Source organism: Nilaparvata lugens, chromosome 10 (genome assembly GCF_014356525.2).
Source record: "Nilaparvata lugens isolate BPH chromosome 10, ASM1435652v1, whole genome shotgun sequence".
In the NCBI taxonomy this organism is placed as follows: domain Eukaryota; kingdom Metazoa; phylum Arthropoda; class Insecta; order Hemiptera; family Delphacidae; genus Nilaparvata; species Nilaparvata lugens.
This window is the reverse complement of record NC_052513.1, coordinates 2,042,367-2,064,606: the sequence shown is the minus strand read 5'-3', so window position 1 is coordinate 2,064,606 and position 22,240 is coordinate 2,042,367. Positions and strand designations below refer to the sequence as shown.

Genomic DNA, 22,240 nt, shown 5'->3' with positions numbered 1-22,240 from the left:
GTACAGACTGTCTGTACTTTGATGGACCTGAATTATTATAACTTTGATGGACCTGTACAGAACACGGAAATGGGAATCCCGCAGTAAAAGTCTAAGTGTGGAATAACGTCACTCAACTTAACAGGATGGGGGCATACGATTCATTGCACAAGGGTCGAAAATGTGCTAAATCTACCTGCCAAAGGGTCTCGCAGTTGTATTGTTTTAGCTTGACCGTCCCATGCCCCCATCCAGATAGGTTTTACCCCAACAAACTCAAAGCACATTCAGCAACTGTAAACTTGTTACATCGAAAAAATCTAAGTACCCTTTTTAATTTTCTCTATTTAAGAGTAGACCTAGTGAAATTAGATTACTTGTTACAAGTTACATATCTGACTTCGTCAGAGTTTAAATTGAAAACACAAATAAATTGAGTTGACCACAAATAGTTTGTTTCATGTGGCTCTGTAAGTTCATAAAACATGTTTACATTTCAACTAGTTAACGTTGATTGCAAACTAGTTTCAACGTCAACGTCCCGATTTTTAAACTACTTCAACCAACACACAGAGCCGAAGCTGAAAGCGTGGTCAGAAATAATAGAGTGAGAAACACGGGTGACTTATAAGGCTATCTGTCCTTACTGGTTATAAATATACAGTGTTCCGAACAATGAGCTTAAGCTTGATGCTTTACCAGTTTAATGGGTGAGCATTGTGGACTACTTCTTGTGTGGTTTAAGCCGTTATTAGGCCACTATTGAGGCATTGACCTCTTTACGGACCGTTTTTATCGATATCTAACAATGAGCTACTGTTTTAGAACAGTTTTGCTAATAAGGCTGTAATATAGAGTAAGTTCAAACTAAATTGAATTCATAATTGGAAAGCGGGTTGACTCTATAATCTATAATCTATCGCTTAGATAAGTTGAGAATCATGCGCCTGCTACTCCCATTGGAAGGGTGACTTGAGCCAACTTCTCTGAATATGATTCATGAGTTGAAAAATCCCTTCCCTGTGGTTCGGAGGTCGGATCATACCTAAAAATGTTGGTCAACTCATCTCTCTCAATTTATCTGAGTGATACGATAGCAACACGACGACGGAGACACCTGCTTCCCGACATTGCATAGATTCTTTCCTATTAAAGTGGCTAAATATGCATAATAATATTCAAGGTTTTTGACACATGGAAGTAAATCTTGGGTTCTTGGTAAGAGGAAGCAAGCCGGACCCAAGCGGCAGAAATGCGCTTCCTTGGGAAAGTTAAGGGATATACAAGACTGGATGATGTCTTACGAAATTAAGACATTCCAAATGAACTGAAAGTGAAGCCATTGAATTGTTTGATAGCAAAGTATAGAGTCAGATTGAAGGAACACCTTGAAAGAATGCCAAACAGTAGGATTCCTGTCCAAGCTCTATAATATGCACCAACAGGACAGAGAGATAGATGTTGGGCGGCCTAGAAAGAGATGGGCACGAAATTGAGATTGTAAAGAGCTGCTAGAACCAACGATCTATATATACTAACAGTTAGTATATATAGATCGTTGGCTAGAACAGGGCTATCTCAAGGACCGGAACAGACCACTACCTCCGTAAACATAGCCATAGTGCACTCTGGTGACGTCAGCACAGGTAGGGCTCCTACACCAATAAAAATTTGTTGATTTCAGCTGATCTAATTATCAGCATTATCAGCCAGTTTTTTATTGGTGTAGGAGCCCAACCTGTACTGACATTACCATCAACCACCTGTCATGCACTATGGCTTTGTTTACGGAGGTAGTGAACAGACAGGTGATGTCTAAACCGTGAATGTCAGAAGAAGAAGATTTCTATGAGTATCTCATTATATTCATATTTTAGACATTAGAGTAATACTTTTTGAGATAAAATCGAGAAATTATAGAACTTCCATTCATTTATTACTTTGACAAGACGACTATATCAAAACAATATATTGAAGAAATTATATTACTTTATTTATTACTTCGACAAGACGATTATAATATCATAAAAATTATCGAAGAATGTGTAGTGATGTGATAGAATGGTTGCATTATCATAGATCACTAATCAAGCCCCTTATTTTCCACTAAATTAATCATCAACCTATTCGATAACAGGCTGGGTGGCATGTTCATTGTATTCAGGATTAATGACCCGATAGACAGAAAATAAAAAAGACAACTCTATCAAAACAAAATCTTGAAGAATGTGTGATACAATGGTTGAATTATCATAGATCACTAATCAAGCCCCTATTTTCCACTAAATTAATCATCAACCTATTCGATAACAGGCTCGGTCACATGTTCATTGTATTCAGGATTGATGACCCGATAGACAGAAAATAAAAAACCTAAAATCCTAATAACCACATCGAGGTCACAACAACAATCGATTACATTAATGTATTTATGTATTACTTGTAAATCGTCTGCAGGTGGTATTCAGATGGAATCCTACGTGAATGTTTGCCAACGTGGGAAGACAATAATCAGGATTTGACTTTAAATTGAATTGAAATTACCGTGACCGGTCGGTAACAATAAATACATGAGTATCGTTCACTGTAATACGCTTTAGGAGACAGTTAAACTAGTATCATTATTAAGGTTTTAAATTGCTGATTTTTTCAAGATGGACAATAAATATAATAATAATAATATCGTGTGACCTGGCTGGCTCAGGTCTGGTGTCAGAGTTTTCAGGTCGCAACTGATCAATTTCAGGGCCTCTGATAATGAGATGGACAAGATGGACAATGATAACTAGCTGTAATAAATTGATGAAAGTTGTGGAATAAACATTTTATCAGTTTTGGGTTGATTCATTGAGATCTTAAGGTGCGTACAGACTTATGCGTCACGAATAATCTTTGATAAGATAAAGTAGAGAACTGGCTTATACACGTACGGGATAGCAAATTCACGTATGACGCATTATCACGTCTGAACTACTGGACTGATTAACTTAAAATTTTTCCATATCGATTCTTAATTTACCATAGGAGAGAGAGAAGGAGAATGAGGAGCGTTAGGAGGAGGAGAACAAGGAGAAGGAGAAGAGGAGAAATGTTATTATTGAAAGAAGAATAAATGGAAGAAGCAAGAGAGCCAACAAAAATTATGTTAATTGGAAAGAAGTGGGTAAAAAGTCAATCATTGATGGAACTGGTTGATAGACTGATACATAAATAAGCTATCATTGACGACAAAAGTGACATGAGTAAATTGTGATAAACAAATTTTCATTGATAAAAGTGTTATAAGTTGTAGATAAACAATGTTCAACAAGACACCTATAATTCATTGATAAATGGCCTGTAAGTTATAGCCCAAGCCTGCATAAACAGTTTACAACCAAGGTAAATCATTGATAAAAGTGATCTGAGTAGTAAATAAACATTGTTGAGCTAAGGTCAAAAGGTGTTTCACATGTGAACCGGCTTGTGAACTTGGAATGTCCTAATTTGGAGAGGAGAATAAACAAAAATAAAAGTTTGAAGTGTTTGAACGATTAGAAATGGGCCACAAACAAACCCACGATTTCTTCATCGAAAATAGAGTGATGTGTGGTGTAGGGTGTAGGTATAAAGAAGTTCCATTTCAAGAGATACGATAAATAATATGCAAGTGTTCATAATATGAACTCTGTTATGAATTAGAACGTAATCAAAGTCATTTTCAAATGTTACACCTAATTGATACATTGTCTCCTAGAAAATAAGAGCATTGAATTGAATTGCTGCCTTTATTTTATTCTAGGAGGGCGAAGTTAGGACCTTTCTTACACTTAACCCTCTAATACAAAAAATAGGAGACATTTCAGATTACTAATTTTCATCCATTTTAACTATTAACGTTAAAGATTGGATGAGAATTGGAGAAAAATGAGGAGTGATAGAGAAATCCACTTCCATGGATAGGGTGACAATCACTTCATAAAGATCTCAGTTGATCAAGGATTAGCCCGGGTAGGAAACTTTAGTATGTCAAGTTTTCATTTTGTCAAGTTCCTGTTGCTTCAGATAGTCCAGTATCATATATTTTATTCTAAAATTTTCAAATTATGCTCAATGATTCCAGCATATTGCAATTTAAAAGCAAGAGCCTAACCCCCTAACCTTATATTTGAGCTTCAACTAAGCTTTTCCCTAAACCATTCTTATTAATCTTCAACTAATGTGCAACGGTAAAGCTATATCAGCCTGCAATGGAAATTAGATGCGGTGAACCTTACGAACTGAATGGCCGTTTTCACGCTTACTTATTCGTGACGTCACGGCACGGCAAGACAGGAAGCTCTTCTCCGATTGGCTGACAGTGTTGAAGTATCAAGAATCAGCCAATCAGAGAGCACAGCCAATCGGACAAGACAGGAAGCTCTCCGATTGGCCGATGGGTTGACATACCAATAATCAGCCAATCAGAGAGCACAGCCAATCATACAGGACAGGAAGCTCTCCGATTGGCTGACAGAGTTGAAGTATCAATAATCAGCCAATCAGAGAGCACAGCCAATCATACAGGACAGGAAGCTCTCCGATTGGCTGACAGAGTTGAAGTATCAAGAATCAGCCAATCAGAGAGCACAGCCAATCGGACAAGACAGGAAGCTCTCCGATTGGCTGACTGGATTAACGTATCAGCCAATCGGAGAGCTTCCTGTCTTGCCGTGCAGTGTCGTCCTGGAATCGGTGAGAAAACGGTCAATAGCCACCATTTTCAGTATCTCAAGAAACGGTCAAAATAGGTAGGTACTTGATAAACTGAGAACTCTACGAGCAGTGACCCTCTCGATGGATAAGCTACTAAATAATAATCAAATTTCTAGTCTATTAGAAGTAAAAATCGGGATTCTTAGTCTTTTAAAACTTTCTTTCGTCACCACTACAATCTACCCGACAATAACAACTAATTAGTACACAAAGTTCAACTGAAGACAGTCTACAATACAAGAATTAGAGTTGAATCACAGTTCAACTAAAGACGTCGTTCACAATACCGGTATTGTCGTCTCTCACATCACTGACTCAGAGTCTCTGTAAAAGGACAAATTCCTTCCGTCATTTCCTATCCAGGATAACAGACAGCTGTCATAGAAGGCCCTTAAACAGCAGCTGACAGTTGCATAAGAACGACTAGATTGGAATGTCATAAAAAGAATGTTAATGGCACCACAACTGATGCATTATTGTCTATTGCAGTTTCGCAACAACTGCATGAACAAGAATTTCACCTGACTGTAACTTGAAGATTAACTTGATTATAGAGGCTGGTTTAGATTTGATATCTTGTATGGTCAGTCAAACGATATCAGACGGTATGTTGAGATATGGACAAAGGAACAAAATTTACCAAATAAATAAGTAGCCTAATATAAATTACAGATGGAATTAAATAGAGAATGCATTTATTCAAATGCTAATTAATATATAATTATTATTCAACGAAAATCCTAAATAAATGCTGTAAATCACCCCCGAAGACCTCTGCTACTGCAGACATTGACAACAGGGTTAACAGCTAGATGGAAATTCGATGAGAACTACTATCCAAAAATTTTTATTTTTGGATAGTAAAAATAAAATTTTTTGGATAGTAGTTCTCATCGAATTTTCATCTAGCTGTTAACCCTGTTGTCAATGTCTGCAGTAGCAGAGGTCTTCGGGGTGATTTACAGCATTTATTTAGGATTTTCGTTGAATAATAATTGATATAAATTACAGAAGAATAGCGAAAATAATTTTTAATTAAACTTGACTAATTTAACTTTTTGTGTAGTTGAGAAGTTGATATTGTGGTAATTATTCATCTTAAATAAAAAGACAAAGAAATTGTAAAAACCACAGAAATAATTTCTAACTATCAATAAAGTCGGTGGTTTTTGACAATTTCTTTTCTCTTTATTTAATATGACTAATTTAATTTCAATTTGATATATAATAGAGTCTGGCTCAGACGTGGCCTCTTGTATGATAAGGGCCAAGTCACACTGAGCGTTTTTCAGGCATTTTGAGACGAGTCGGCAGAGCAGGAAGCTCTTCGATAGACTGATTATCAGCTGATTTATTATTATTTTTACAAGAAACACTGAATGGGAGAGAAAAGTTAAGGATACTCCTTGTACTACTTCTCTCCCAAATTTAGATAATAATTTAAAAGTCCGAAATGAGGTTATGATTCCAACTTTTCTGAAATTTAGTTCTTTTTCACTCAAAAACAACTAAAAATAAGATTCCCGAATGTCAACCCAATCAGCCAATCAGAGAGCTTCCTGCTCGGCCGAGAACGCCTGAAAAAATACTTCGTGTGGCTTAGCTTTCAGGTCGAAAGGTACTGTATCAGACAATAGACTGCATACGAACAGAGAAACTGATACTAAATCGTACGTTTCTAGTACGTTCTTATCATTATTTAGAACGTTTTAATCTTACAGTCCACACACAAAGTTTTGATACGTCGTCGATCTCTTAGCGAAGCTCATAAAAACTATACGTTTCAAGCTGGATTTGCACACAACAGTGACAATGAAAAGTGAGAATATAATTACCATACATTCTAATGGTAGTATTCATACTCAATCAGCCGAGCTGAGTGAGAATAGTCCAATTATAAGTTATGGGAATTATATTTTCACTGTTCACTGTCACTGTTGTCTGCTAATCCAGCTTTACGTTCGATATTTCACGACTTGCCCGATATTTTGACTATCCGATCTTATAAGAGGTGTAATCTGAGTACCTGGAAACTCATTCTCAAGATTTTTTAACTATCCGATCTTATAAGAGGTCAAATTAGATTATCTGAAAACTCATTCTCAAACCCCGTAACGGAATACAAAACTCAACTATTATTAATTGAAAACTGATTGAACGTTACTAGAAATATCTAATATCCTTCATCATCACACACTTGCACACTATGTTTAACATTACTAAAAAGTCAACATTAGTTTACAATAATTTTCTAAAGCTGTATCAAAGTTTCAAAATTAAAATTCATATTTGACAAACAAATTTTAAAAACACAAAAATACCTGTTTTGCGCACGTAAAACGATTCCATTTGAGTGTCAGTCACGACACGAGAAGCCGGCATATTGGACACAAATTAATTTCAACCAATCACAAGTTTTCAAAGTCGATCGATTGCCAACAAAAAATTGAACTTCCAAGAATGAATCGAAGCAGGCACCTGGAGTTTGGAAAACATTAAGTTATTTAAACAATCAGGATGTGAAAACTAGGAGAGATAGCCTAATACCTAAAAGGTAAAAAGGTATAAAATTGAAATCATGAATGGAAAAGGAAGAGAAGCTTCAAAAGTGTCATAGATGTCCAACTCGAATATAGTTAACTACTGGATAGCAACTTGTATACCGGTACTGTTCCAAGAACTTTATGAGATCATGATATGATATTGAACTGAAAAATACAATCAATTATAGAGATGGATTAGTTAGAAGAGGATCCTATAATTTTATGTGGAACGTGGAAGTTAAAATTTGGAATGGAATCACTTTTTCATTTGTTATAGAGACGAAGTTTACATTCCAAACTTCGGAATGTAAGTTGAGAAAATTCGAAAGTTTAGAACGTAATGTCCCCTTTCTCGATTAATGGCAATGGTAGAAAACAAATTAATAATGTAAACGACATGAAAAATAATAAATTCAATGGTAATAAACTACAATAGGTAGGCACATCAAAAATTTATGAATCAATTTCAGATAACTCAATCAAATCTGAATAACCCAGCAGAAATGCTACTGGAATAAAATTACTGATTAAATTGTTCTTGTAACGAGACTCATTTGATCCAAATATAGAATAGAATGACTGATTTATTTGTTCCAGTGTCTGAGTTATGACATTATCTTAATCTTTGACACTTTACAACTTGAATGCATAACGATTAGGATAAGTGTCAACAACTTTACAAATCCTATTAATTAGCATAACAACCTGAACTGAATCACAACAAATTAATTCACCGGAAGCTAAACAACTTTGAAACCCTATTAAATTAATCTGACAATCTACACAAATCACGAAAATATGAGATAGAATCAAGAAAATCAATAATCCTATCAAACCAGATATCACACTATAATATTTGTAAGCTTTCAAACCAGTGTGACAACCCAAAATAACACGAAAAAATCCAATAACAAAATTGAGAGCTCTATTAAACTAGCTGTAAAAGGATTAAAATATAGCTGTCAAACGTCTAGATTACTATCTCACACTAAGCGTCGAATAAGGATTGAAAACACCTGATCATCACTAGAAGAAACCAGTTACTATACTGATGCTCTCCCAGCCAACCAAGCTCACACAGAGTCAGTTGTCGTAGGTAGTAGCAGAACAACTATATCTGTAGCGTCGAAATGTAAGCATATAGTTTTATGGAACTATATCTATAGCAGAGTAGCATGGAACTGAATACATGTAGGTCTATGAAAATATATATCTATAGTAGAGTAGCGTGGAACTGATATAGGTTTATGGAACCATATCTATAGTAGAGTGGCGTGGAACTGAATACATATAGTTTTATGTTAGTAGGTAGCCCTGCGACTCTGTGTTCTGAGTGGCCTACAAGAATTTGCGTTTGTTTGTGTTGTTTCTGAGCGGTGTATCATGGAAGGGAGAGAGAGACTGGATACGGAGATGTAGGATTAGGGAGAGAGAAAAGGAGAGAAGAGTGGGGAGAGGAATCAGAAGTAGAAGGATTAAAGAATGGGAAGGAGGGGATGAGAAGAAACGGATGAACTGAACAAAATAAAGGAACGATAAGAAAATAGGAAGAGAGGGAGGTAGAAAGAGGAAAATGGGAGAGAGAATGAAAGAGAGTTGAAGAGAATGGAGAAAAACATGGAGGTGAGGGAAGGAAAAAGGAGGTGGGAAAATAAGTGAAAAGAAAGAGGTGTGGAAGGAAGATTTGTGGATGAAAGTAACTCACTGCAAGAAATAACATCGGTATGATGGAGAGTAGGAAGAAGGGATAGACAGAGTAGGGGAAAGGGAGACAAAAAGTGAACGGATAGGGAGGAAGAGAGAAATTAATGAGAGAGGAGGAGGAAGGTAATGAGAGTAGGACGATGATTGAAGCATTGGAGGAGAAGAAAATGGATTAGTAAATGAAGGAGCAGTGGAGAAATTGATAAGAAGAATAACTTGATACTTTGGAGGAGACAACTTCAATGATGATGTTGAATGACAAAGAAGGAGACTAATAAGTTCATGATGATAATGATGGAAGAGAATGATAATCAGAAGGAGATAAAACAAAATTCAGAAGTAAAAAAAGGCTGAATAATTTAGGAAAATAAGGAACAGATAAGAAGTAAAGAGAAAGTAGTAACGAGAACAAAATTCAAAGGTTTGACAGACAAAAGGAATCATGCATAGAGGAGAAGAAAGAAATTCAGATACTTGAAAAAGAAACATTTAAGGTAGCGGAAAATGGAAAATAATGACAGATATTCAAAAATCAAAGATGATTCAATTATTTGTTTCAGCCTAATGCGGAAAAAACATCCTCATGCTTGTTGGAGCTCAAAGAGGCTGAAAAAAATGAGAGAAGGATGGAAGTAACAGGAGAGAGAAACGAGGAGGAATAAGACGAGGTAAAGGGACATGCGAGGAGAAAAAGAGGAACAGGCAGAGAAAAAGAAGAGAAGAGAAGCATGGAAGTAACAGAAGACAGTAACGAAAAGGAATATCAGAGAAATGAGTAAAGGTGAATAAAAATGTGAGAATAGGAGAAGAGGAGGATTGGGGCGACAAAGAAGAGGAGAGTAGAGATAGATGACGTGACAGAAACTAAGAGGAATATCAGTGGAATGAATAGAAGTGAAGAGAAATGTGAGAAGAAGAGAAGAGGCAGAGAAGAGAGATGGATGACGTGAAAGAAATTAAGAGGAATATCAGTGGAAAGAGAGGAGGTGAAGATAAATGTGAGGAGGAGTGAAGAAGAGAAGGAGAGGAGAGGTGGATGACGTGTTGGTCGCACCCTAATAACAGAAACAGCAGCAGTCGTCACAAGTCGCAAATAACACCCACATACTTGCAATGCATCACAAACTTGTTTTAGGCAAACTTTCGAAGCTCAAATGAGTTTGACCAGATTCAAATAACCATGATTCTGTAGTTTCATGATAGCATTTATCAAATCTTAAGGTGCGTACAGATATACGCGCCGCGAACATGAGCAATTCACTTTTAATCAGCTGACTATATCTGTATTTTTACAGAAACGGTAAGATACAGATATAAAAAGCTTGGCATCAGCTGATTAAAAGTGAATTGCTCATGTTCGCGGCGCGTAAATCTGTACGCACCTTTATAGAGAAATTCAATATTGGAAAGTAGGAGAAAAATTAGAAATTCTGCAATGATTGTGAATGCACTAAACTCTAGAAAATTAGAAACTAACTCACCTCTCACCTGAACTTAAGAAACGCAACAAAATTGAACTTATATCACACTTCCCAACATATACCACTTGATTCAAATAAACAGAAAATACAACATACAACAGAATACACCAAATCAACTAGAAACGCCACAAAATTGAACTTATATCACACTTCCCAACATATACCACTTGATTCAAATAAACAGAAAATACAACATACAACAGAATACACCAAATCAACCAGAAACGCAACAAAATTGAACTTATATCACACTTCCCAACATATACTACTTGATTCAAATAAACAGAAAATACAACATACAACAGAATACACCAAATCAACTAGAACACAACCAAATTGAACATATATCACACTTCCCAACATATACCACTTGATTCAAATAAACAGAAAATACAACATACAACAGAATACACCAAATCAACTAGAAACGCAACAAAATTGAACTTATATCACACTTCCCAACATATACCACTTGATTCAAATAAACATAAAATACAACATACAACAGAATACACCAAATCAACCAGAAATCGAGTACTTTGTCTCAAAATCAACACAACACAATTGAACTCTTAAAAACTCAATACAAATCAAACAACATACGACATACACAATACTATGCAACAAATTAAAGTTCAATTCAAATCGAAAATATGATATTGTATGAGTATTATTCGAAACAAAATAACTGAACACTTCATCAACCACATAATACAACAAAATGAGTTGACTCAACATGACAAAACAAGCAGAGCTCCAACTCAGTAAATCATTTTTCATTTTTCTGTTGCTTGAGAAAATAAAAGCTACTATTTTTGTAATTATTTAAATAAACGGATATTATTAGTTTGTAGTGAGCCCCTGGCTAACTATTTCTACACAGCAAATCATATTTTTCAAATTATTATCATCTTCAATGAAGAAACATCACGAAGCATCAAATCTCCTCATACTCTACCTACACATGAAATAGAGTGAAGAATCGAGCAATATCAACCTGGATAGATGGCACAAGCTACGAACAAGCAAAACTACATTGAGGCAGGACAAAGATTCCAATGAATTATGGAGACAGGAACCATTTTGAGGAATAGGGTAGTAGGTAGAAGAAGTTTGAGTCACAACAATTTTAGGTGAACAAAGAGGACAAGAAACTGAAAGAGAAGGAGAAAAAGAGGAACCGAATGGACTAGTCGAACCAGAATAGTTTTAGGTGGACATGGAGTAGAAGAAGGAGCTAGAGCAGGAGGATAAGAAGGAGAAACGAAAAGAAGTGAAGAGGTAAACAATGAAAATTACGAGAAAGAGTGGGCTGAGAACACCACAAATTTAACCAAATACACTGGAGCTCTCAGATTGTGGAGCTCAGGACCCACGCAGGTATGGAGTTGAATTCTAATAGGTGGAGTATTGTAAGAATGCAGAATCTATCCGATTATTTATCTGTGGCTTTGAAAATCCGCATTTTTCAGATCAGCTGCTTTATTACGGCCTTTTTACATGTTGAAGTTCGGGTAGGATTCATTTATGATTTATCGGATTAACTGTATCACAGCATTGATACCTACAGACAATAATTGAAATAGAGATTATTTTTAGTGGACAAGGTCAACTGGCTTTAAAAAACACAGGAAGCAAAGGGAAATATGACAACTCGAGTTATAACTATTGTCAGAAGTACAGTTTTTAAAACAATGAATGATGAAAGAAGTAGTACTTGCTAACTTAGTTTCATGGAGCTACAGTATCCTTTTATATTAAGCGAGCAATTTCTGTATGTCTGTTTATATTTTTATATCTGGTTATCTGGATATCTGGTTATTTATGTTCAACGGATCTCGAAAACGGCTCTAACGATTTTCACGAAATTTGGAACATAGTAGGTTTATGATATAAAAATTCGATTGCACAAGGTCTCATCCTTGGGAAAACTCGCTGAACGACATTAAAAGGATAATTCATCCTTGGCTGAAACAGCTGAGACTTTCGTCTGTGGATAGTAAAAAGTGAGCGAGTGATTCTGTGGAAAATCAAAATATCGCATCCCCGAAATTCATAAGCTGACGTATAGCCAGCTTTAAAAATATAAACACGATCATTTTAGAGAATTGTGTTCTGTTTATCAATAAATGAAAATAACGAGCGAAGCTCGGTGCCCCGATATTATTTTGAAAACTGATGCAGATCTGTTCAAATTTGCTCATAATGAAAAGAGGACCCCCTATAGTGAGGTCCACATTATAATGGCAGTATTTAATCAACATTAGTGTTGCTATCCTTGTCTATCATTCAACAAAGCAGATAGCGCTATCCTTTTCTAGCTCCGCAACGTTTCCAGATCGTTTTCTAACAATGTAGAAACACAATAAATTAACAATATATTTTATCCTCAATTATAAAATGTAATTATTAAACCACTGACAAATAGTTTTATTTATTTATTTTCATTAGAATATGAGGGCACCAGGAAGAGATACTTTCCATAATAGCCCTCTTGACACAACAAAAGTTATAATTCTAATATATTAATAGTATAACATAATAAAGTAAAGTCTAATCTAATATAGAATATATATAGTTTTCTTGACGAATGTAATTGATTCTTTTTATCAGATATACCGATATCAGCTGTCCTCTATAGAAGGCAGTGTCAAGGCAGAGAATCAACAACGCTGATCTCCTATCTTTCTCCATTACCATTCTACGTGGACCTCATTATAGAATTATTATAACTATTGTCAGTTGTGCAGTATATATTACAATGAATAAGCAAAGGAATAGTTCTTGCTAACTTGGGTTCGTTAAACTATAATTTCGGAAACTGATGAGAATCTGTTTAAATTTCTTAAACTACAAACAGGACCCCTGAGGATAGGTTATCTACTCTATAAGATTAGTTGACCGAGCGAAGTGAGGTCTAAGATTCAAGTCGATGGTTTGGCATTTCTCTTAATGTTTAAATGTTTATATGTTGCGCATTTACGGCGAAACGCGGTAATAGATTTTCATGAAATTTTTTCAGGTATGTTCTATTTTTAATTGCGCGTCGACGTATATACAAGGTTTTTGGAAAGTTTGCATTTCAAGTATATATATTGTAACCAACCTCATTTGAGTAATCTCAAATAAGACTGCCTAACAAGTAGGAAGCAATGCTGGTCATGAGGGCCAGTGAATATTTTGGCAATCCTGGTTGAAATAAAATTTAAGCCAAGTCCGATTGAATCTTATATTTTCAACATTAAAAATCAATTTCATTTCTGAAGTTACAAATATTCAGTTTACAAGTTTTGATTATTAAATCTATGTTAGTAACCCGGTAGGCCTACAACTGAAGCTTCAGTGTGATGTGGAATCGTAGATAAGCGACGATTAACGAAGTTTGAAACTCATAAAATTCGATGGACTTGGTTGAATTAGAAGCCGAATTGTAAAACAAGTGTTCTGCTTACCCCACTTCGAATTGTAAATTGAAATTTGACTTTCATACTGTACTGGAATTCCAAAATTTGGTTGAATTTGCTTGAGTTTATGGAAAATGTGTAGTCTCCTTCATCCTGTATTTATCCTGGTATTATATTTGTCCGGTCATTCAAAATTAATGGTAAAATAAAAAAAAAACCCAACTGGGGTTATTCAAATATAAAATTCAATCAGGCATTGTAGATTTACATTTTATGCTACTTTAGCATAATTTAAAAGAAAAATTTTGTAGAAAATTTAGATATTTCATAATTCAAATCACATGCTACATTTTGAGATGCCACAGCTAGGCCTTATAGAACAAGAAGAAGAAGGAAATCGCTGGCTGGTCAACCGACAAGGCTTCGTCCAGTTGTACCAATCCAACAAATCAAAATTATTAACTAGAAATTTAATAAATGAATATTCAAAGTTATGTCCAAATAAGGAGAAAGTAAAATAAATAAAATAAAATTAAGTAATTAATAAATTTTTGGTACAAACCTCCACAACTGGGGGTATTTAATTTAGGAACCAAATTGTACCAGAAATTTATTCAGATAGAAGTTAAATAAATAGAAAAGGAGAGTAATTGGTCGGCCGCCCAAAGAAAATGAAAAGTAGAGGAAGAGAAAGAGGAAGAAGAGAGATCATTGTCAATTGATCAGGTCGACAAGGCTCAAAGAAGAAAATAAAATCTACAAGCATTGGACAAAACTTCAAAAATCCAAATTACCAAAGAAAAGCAAGAGTTAGCATGAGTTACTGAGAGAAAACTGAGCAATGAGTTTAGTGAGCAAATAACACATTATCAAAATAACATATACAACTAACTTGATACACTGTAACTTACTTAGTTACAAAGCATAATAATTACAATTCTTAATATACAGTACATTCTTCATCATACCATGTTACAAGAAATCAAGTGACACAAAAAATTGTGCAGAATCACAAGTTTCCAAAGAACACAACAAAATTTTACACAATAGAATAGTTACAAGATAACTACCACAAACATATGAGTGCGTCCACCACATATGTGTATTACAATAAAAAATCTCATTATGAGAAAAGTCTACTTAAGATTATTTCCCATTTTAAGTTGACTCACATGTGCTCGTCGCACAAATGTTTGTCCATCGGTTGAAAATAATTTCACACTGACTGGACTAATCCATTCTTTTATCAAATAAGTCCAGAATACCTGGGAAGTAATTTAGCAGTATCTGATTACATGCTTTACTAACAGGATTTGATTTTAGGAAAACAATATCACCTATCTTATATGGAATTGGATTTCTATACATATCATACCTCTTTTTACTGGAATTATGAGACTTCAATAAGTTATGATAAGCATCTTTCCATATTTTGTTAGTATCTTTAACAAACTTCGTTGGTAGTATATCATCAATTTTCCAAATATTGTTTATAGGATTATTAACCTTATGACGACATCAGTTCATGAGGAGAAAACTTGCTACTCTCATGGAAAGCACTATTGAATGCTAAGGGAAGCCACTGTAGAGTTAAATCCCATTTATTCTGTTTGTCATGATTGAAGCTAATAAGACAAGATTTTAAATTACGATGTATTCTTTCTACTTGGTTAGGTTTAGGATTATATTCTGTTTGAGTTATATGCAAATTCCCTTTTGGAAACAAAAGTTTTTAAAGAAATTTGATTTAAATTGAGGACCGTTATCAGAAACTACATATTTAGGGACACCAAAGTTTACAAATATTTTCTGAGCTCCTTACATAAAGACTCAGAGGTTGCTTTTCGTAATGGAAGTAGCCATGAATACTTAGTGAAAGCATCCATACAGGAGAATATCATGGTGTTACCACTTGTTGTCCTTGGTAATGGCCCTACAAAGTCTAAGAACATTTTTTCCATTGGTTGTGAAGCAATAGATGAACAAAGATAACCATAATTAGTTTTTTGTGCTGGCTTACTCAATGAACATAACTTGCAGGACTTGATGAAAGCAACTAGATCTTTAGAAATACCCTTCCAAATAAATTTTGTTTTATTTTGTTTAGTGTTTTCAGAAAACCAGAGTGACCGCCATAAGTAGTTTCATGATAATATTTGAAAATCATGGGCTTCAAAATACTAGGAAGAACATCTTGGGTTCCTGATTATTTCTGCTATTATAAAGAAGTACCCCTTTAGAAATAGATATGGAAAAATCTTCTCCAGATTCCTTCTTATTCATTATCTCTATTATGACCGGATCCTTTTTTGATAATCAGAAATCTCAGTAAAACATAGTGGAAAGTCAGATAGAGCAACGTTACACAAAGCAGGAGAATCAAGACTTTCAAATTCATTAGGAGAAACATTATCAGTAGATTCCTTATCAGGATTTTCATCAAACATCCTACTTAGATAATCAGCAATCACATTATCAGTACCCTTGATATGTTTGACATCGAACTGGAAAGAACTTATTCTAAGAATCCACCGGCCTATCCTTCCTAATGGCTTGGGATTCTTAAGTACCCATTGCAGAGCACTATTGTCAGTATGTAAAGTAAATTTCGTATGCTCTAAGAAATATCTGAACTTTTCAATACCAAATAACACAGCAAGTGCCTCTTTTTCATACGCCGAATATTTCCTTTCTAAAGTGGATAATGTTCTGGATGCAAATGCTATTGGGGCAAGAGTACCGTCATAATCCTGACTCAAGACACAGCCAATACCTACACTAGATGCATCTGTTTCCAGAACAAATCTACGATTAAAATCGGCAATTTTTAAAACAGGAGGCTGGGTAATTATCATTTTCAATTTGTCAAATGCTTGCTGGCATTCAGTACTCCAAATGAATTTTACATCTTTCCTTCGAAGTGCATTTAATGGGGCTGCAATGGTTGCCAGGTCGGAATAAATTTATGGTAAATTTAACAAACCAATGAATCTCTGAATGTCTTTCACCCTTTTCGGTACAGGACTGTTACAATGGCCTTAGTTCTATCAGGGTCGATGCTAATAGAGTTGTGAGAGACAATGTGTCCAAGAAAAGATATTTTTGGAACACAAAATGAGACTTTGGTAGGATTAACAGTTAGACCTGCACTACGAAGACGGTTGAATACCTCTCTCAGTACTTCTAAGTGGGATTCAAGAGTTTCAGTGTATACAATTAAATCATCAAGATAGAAATAAACGTTTTTAAATCTAAGGTCACCAAATATTTTCTCCATTAGGCTGGAAAGTACTTGAGCTCCAGAAGAAATTCCATTTGGAATTCTTTTATATTGGTAAAGTGCAAAAGGAGTAATGAAAGCAGTTAACTTTTTAGAACGTTCGGTAAGAGCAATCTGTCCATAAGCATTATTCAAATCAAGAGTAGAGAAGTACTTGGCTTTCGAAAAATGATGAAAGGATGTATTTAGATTTCCAATTGGTGCAGAAATTAATTCAATATTTTGATTTAGACGCCTATAATCTACTACCAGTCTGAAATCTTTCTCTTCAGTGGGATTTTCAGTTTTTGGTACAAGAAAACAAGGGCTGCTATACTGAGAGTCAGAGTTTTCAATAACTCCATCATCCAATAATTTCTGAATTTTACTTCTCATAACCTGAGTTTTGAAAGGAGTAAGAGGGAAGGTTGACATCTAACAATTTTATTTGAAGTCAGTTTGATATCATACTGTACTAAATCAGTACTCCCTACTCTACTGGTCAATACATCAGGAAAGTCAGCAATGATTTTGTTCACCCTTTTCAATTCAAAATCAGAAAGATGAGAAACATCTCCAGGAATATTTTTTGAATAACATTACTAACTGAGAAATTTCTTTTATTAGCATTGTTGTTTGCATCACGAATTAAAGGAAATGTAGTACTAGGGTTGAAGCAAAAGAAGTATCGATTATTAGGTAATCAATAATCATATCTGACATTTTTATAAAATTAGCACCAAGTATTATCTTGACTGGCAAATCACTACTCAAAAGGAATTCAAACTTCCAAGTCATATGTTGCAATCTGATTTTCATAATACAAGCCTTTTTTATAGTCATATCAGAAGAATTAGCAGCAGAACAAATCAGGTTTTTATTGAATACATTGAAATCCACCTCATTACTTTTAGTCAACTCATGAAATAAGTTGTATGAAAGAAAGGAGTAAGAGGAACCAGTATCAATCAAAGCAGACTGAGTATTTTGCTATTTCCAAAGCTAACAGGAATAAAAGGCAGATTATTATTAGAATTGATAACGCCACAAAGTCCTTTTTTAATCTTTCCTAATTGGTTTTTGTGAGTATAATTCTTTTTTATTTTTAGACTTGCATTAGAAATCAGGTGTTGTCTTTTGGAAAACCGCGCCGCTCGTTTTTTGAATAACAATTACGAGAGATGTGACCTTTCTGATTGCATGTGTAGCATACACTATCATTCCTACGGTTGAAATTATTTTTATTGGGATTTTTATTATTAGAATTGCCAAAAGCATGATTTTGAACAGAAGTATTATTGTACAAATGCATTCTTTCATTATCAATGAAGGCAATATTTTGAGAATGAACTGCAAGCATATTTAGGTCATTGAATGATTCAGGTTTTTTCATGAATACTAACCTACTTCTCTCTTGAGGATTAAGACCAGATATGATTGTACTTACAATTTCAGCTTCACTCTCATCCAATAATAATAATTTCGCTGCTTCTTTGATACTTGTCACGTATGATGATAGGGCTTCACAGGGTCCTTGCAATCTATCAAATTTATCTCTCTTAATTGTTGAGAGAAGACGCTGAGGGATAAAATATTTCAACAAGTCAAGGTGAAATTGTTTGAAGCTAGCATTAGAATTCAAAGAGTACAATATTTTATCACCTAGAGGTCCAGTTGTATAAGGAACAAGAATTTGCAATAGGCTTGTGTCAGACATAACTGATAAATCATGAATTTTTATAGCAGCTTCCAAGAATTTCAATAAGCTATCAATATTTAATCCATCACAAGGCTGAAGATTTTTCAAGAAGCTTTCTACAGGATTTCTCAATTTATTGTAGAAACTTGAATCAATTTCCAAAGTTGGTCTAGGGATCAAATTATTAACTTGATAACCATGATTGAGTTTTGATGGACCAATATTTTCAAATTCAGTTGTAGACTCACCACTTGTACCAGGTTCACACAATGTAACAGCACAAGTATCCTTTGAACTAGTTCCTAAATTTTTATTAATTACAACTTTAGATTGACTAGGAAAAGGTTCCAGTAAAGCAGCTGGATTCGGTGATGGTGGTCTAGATGGAGCATCAAGCTTTGTAGTTCAATAATTCTATTATAACAATCAATAAAATGTTTTGCAAATTTCGAAAGCTCATCCAAATTTTCAGTTAAGACAAAAGTTTCTTCACTCTCAGTTTGTAAAAATACAATAATTTGTTTCATCCTATTTAAATAATGCATAAATATTGACTCAATTTTACTACATTAGCTCTGATTACAGTTCTGTAATATCCAGTTTGCACACCATTTTGTACAGTGTCAATAAGTTCCATTACTTTTGGAAGTTTTTCTCTAAGACAATTGACTGACTCATTATAACTTGACAAATTATGAATAATTTGATTGGTACTATTACCTGCTAATGAACGATAGCTAGATCTAAGATTACTCACATTGCATGACTCAAGACTTGACAAGTCTTCTCCCAAGGTCATGAGTTCAAAAACAAGGTTAGGTTTCACAAGATAATCAGGAATAATTTTCTGAGTTAAAAATTTACTCAGATCAATTTCATCAGAAATAGTCTGATTTAGTTTTTCCATGATTACAAAATCGATGGTTATAGCAAGTGAAACAATTCAATACGGTACAAAATACAAATCATGAAAATAATTGCTCAGTACTAAGCTCTCTCTCAGTAACCATACTAAATAAATTATACTTCAATTTCAACCAAGATTTCCATATAAATTAAAAGGCAGAACCACATTAGAACCACGTTCTGCTACCAATTGTAACCAACCTATTTGAGTAATCTCAAATAAGACTGCCTAACAAGTAGGAAGCAATGCTGGTCATGAGGGCCAGTGAATATTTTGGCAATCCTGGTTGAAATAAAATTTAAGCCAAGTCCGATTGAATCTTATATTTTCAACATTAAAAATCAATTTCATTTCTGAAGTTACAAATATTCAGTTTACAAGTTTTGATTATTAAATCTATGTTAGTAACCCGGTAGGCCTACAACTGAAGCTTCAGTGTGATGTGGAATCGTAGATAAGCGACGATTAACGAAGTTTGAAACTCATAAAATTCGATGGACTTGGTTGAATTAGAAGCCGAATTGTAAAACAAGTGTTCTGCTTACCCCACTTCGAATTGTAAATTGAATTTGACTTTCATACTGTACTGGAATTCCAAAATTTGGTTGAATTTGCTTGAGTTTATGGAAAATGTTTAGTCTCCTTCATCCTGTATTTATCCTGGTATTATATTTGTCCGGTCATTCAAAATTAATGGTAAAATAAAAAAAAAACCCAACTGGGGTTATTCAATATAAAATTCAATCAGGCATTGTAGATTTACATTTTATGCTACTTTAGCATAATTTAAAGAAAAATTTTGTAGAAAATTTAGATATTTCATAATTCAAATTACATGCTACATTTTGAGATGCCACAGCTAGGCCTTATAGAACAAGAAGAAGAAGGAAATCGCTGGCTGGTCAACCGACAAGGCTTCGTCCAGTTGTACCAATCCAACAAATCAAAATTATTAACTAGAAATTTAATAAATGAATATTCAAAGTTATGTCCAAATAAGGAGAAAGTAAAATAAATAAAATAAAATTAAGTAATTAATAAATTTTTGGTACAATATAAAAGGAAAAAGGAGCCTCCTTCATACGCCAATATTAGAGTAAAAATCAGACTATAGAATTATTCATCATAAATCAACTGACAAGTGATTACACAGATGTGTGGAGAAGCCAGTCTATTGCTGTATTTCCATAAGGTCTATAGTTTCAATCAGGTACTTGTGGATGAGAATACTGCGTGAGGTCTACTGTTCACAGAACTACTAGTTAGTTCCATATATGCAAAATACACTACAGAAAGCTAAGAGTATAACATCCTCTCTATAAATTGAACAATGAAGTTCACCTACACCAAAAATGAATTAAACATGGCGTGAATGAGTAGAACTGTTAAAAAACAGAGTAATTCTCGTTCAGAATGGAAACACAATTCCAATAGAGCAATTTATAGTAAAGAGGTTCCGCCTTCAAGCCAATTTTACACAGCATTCCTCAATTTACATCATAATAGACTCGGTTACTAAACTCCACAAAATACAAGCTGTATCTATACTGCACCTATTTACGTTTATTTTCCCATAAAGAATAATTAGTTTTCACCCACACCTCATCGGTTTCTTCTCTCTCAACTCTTTGTTTAGCAGATAAACTCTATAGTAGACTCATAACAACATTTGATTTTCCCTTCCTTTTTTTACTTTCCTTGCACTATTACCATAGGTAAGGAAAGTATTGCTTTGAGAAAAAAATTAAGCTACCCAATTTCTAAATTTCTATACGTTTCAAGGTCCCCTGAGTCCGAAATTTGGGTATTTGTGTGTGTGTGTGTGTGTGTGTGTGTGTGTGTGTGTGTGTGTGTGTGTGTGTTCAATTATAAAATGTAATTATTAAACCACTGACAAATAGTTTTATTTATTAATTTTCATTACAATATGAGGGCACCAGGAAGAGATACTTTTCATAATAGCCCTCTTGACACAACAAAAGTTACAATTCTAATATATTAATAGTAAGTTATAACATAATAAAGTAAAGTCTAATCTAATCTAATATAGAAAATACATAATAAAGTAAAGTCTAATCTAATATAGGAAATATATAGTTTTCTTGACGAATGTAATTGATTCTTTTCATCAGATATACCGATATCAGCTGTCCTCTATAGAAGGCAGTGCCAAGGCAGAGAATCAGAAACGCTCTTCTCCTATCTTTCTCCACTACCATTATAACGTGGACTATACAAATTATAACTATTGTCAGTTGTGCAGTATATATTACAATGAATAAGCAAAGGAATAGTTCTTGCTAACTGGGTTCGTTAAACTATAATTTCGGAAACTGATGAAAATCTGTTTAAATTTCTTAAACTACAAACAGGACCCCTGAGGATAGGTTATCTACTCTATAAGATTAGTTGACCGATTGAAGTGAGGTCTAAGATTCAAGTCGACGGTTTGGCATTTCTCTTAATGTTTAAATGTTTATATGTTGAGCATTTACGGCGAAACGCGGTAATAGATTTTCATGAAATTTTT

The 22,240-nt window shown here is 34.3% G+C and overlaps 1 protein-coding gene across 20 annotated transcripts in view; it reads right to left on the bottom strand.

The window, feature by feature from the left end:
- The window catches only part of LOC111052030 (CAP-Gly domain-containing linker protein 2), a 107,282-nt gene that overhangs the window by 55,180 nt on the left and 29,862 nt on the right, over positions 1-22,240 (bottom strand). For 6 of the 20 annotated variants that reach the window (XM_039436084.1, XM_039436087.1, XM_039436082.1 and 3 more), the window contains exons 1-2: positions 8,129-8,314; positions 7,035-7,191 (exon numbers count right to left, since the gene is read on the bottom strand). The exons of 7 other annotated variants lie outside the window; for them this stretch is intronic. In XM_039436084.1, the coding sequence (XP_039292018.1) occupies positions 7,035-7,095 (61 nt within the window). In that variant the 5' untranslated portion in view covers positions 7,096-7,191; positions 8,129-8,314. Of the gene's footprint in view, positions 1-7,034; positions 7,192-7,961; positions 8,381-22,240 lie in introns of those variants that run through there. 7 more of the 20 variants (XM_039436078.1, XM_039436083.1, XM_039436080.1 and 4 more) reach the window with 5 other exon arrangements.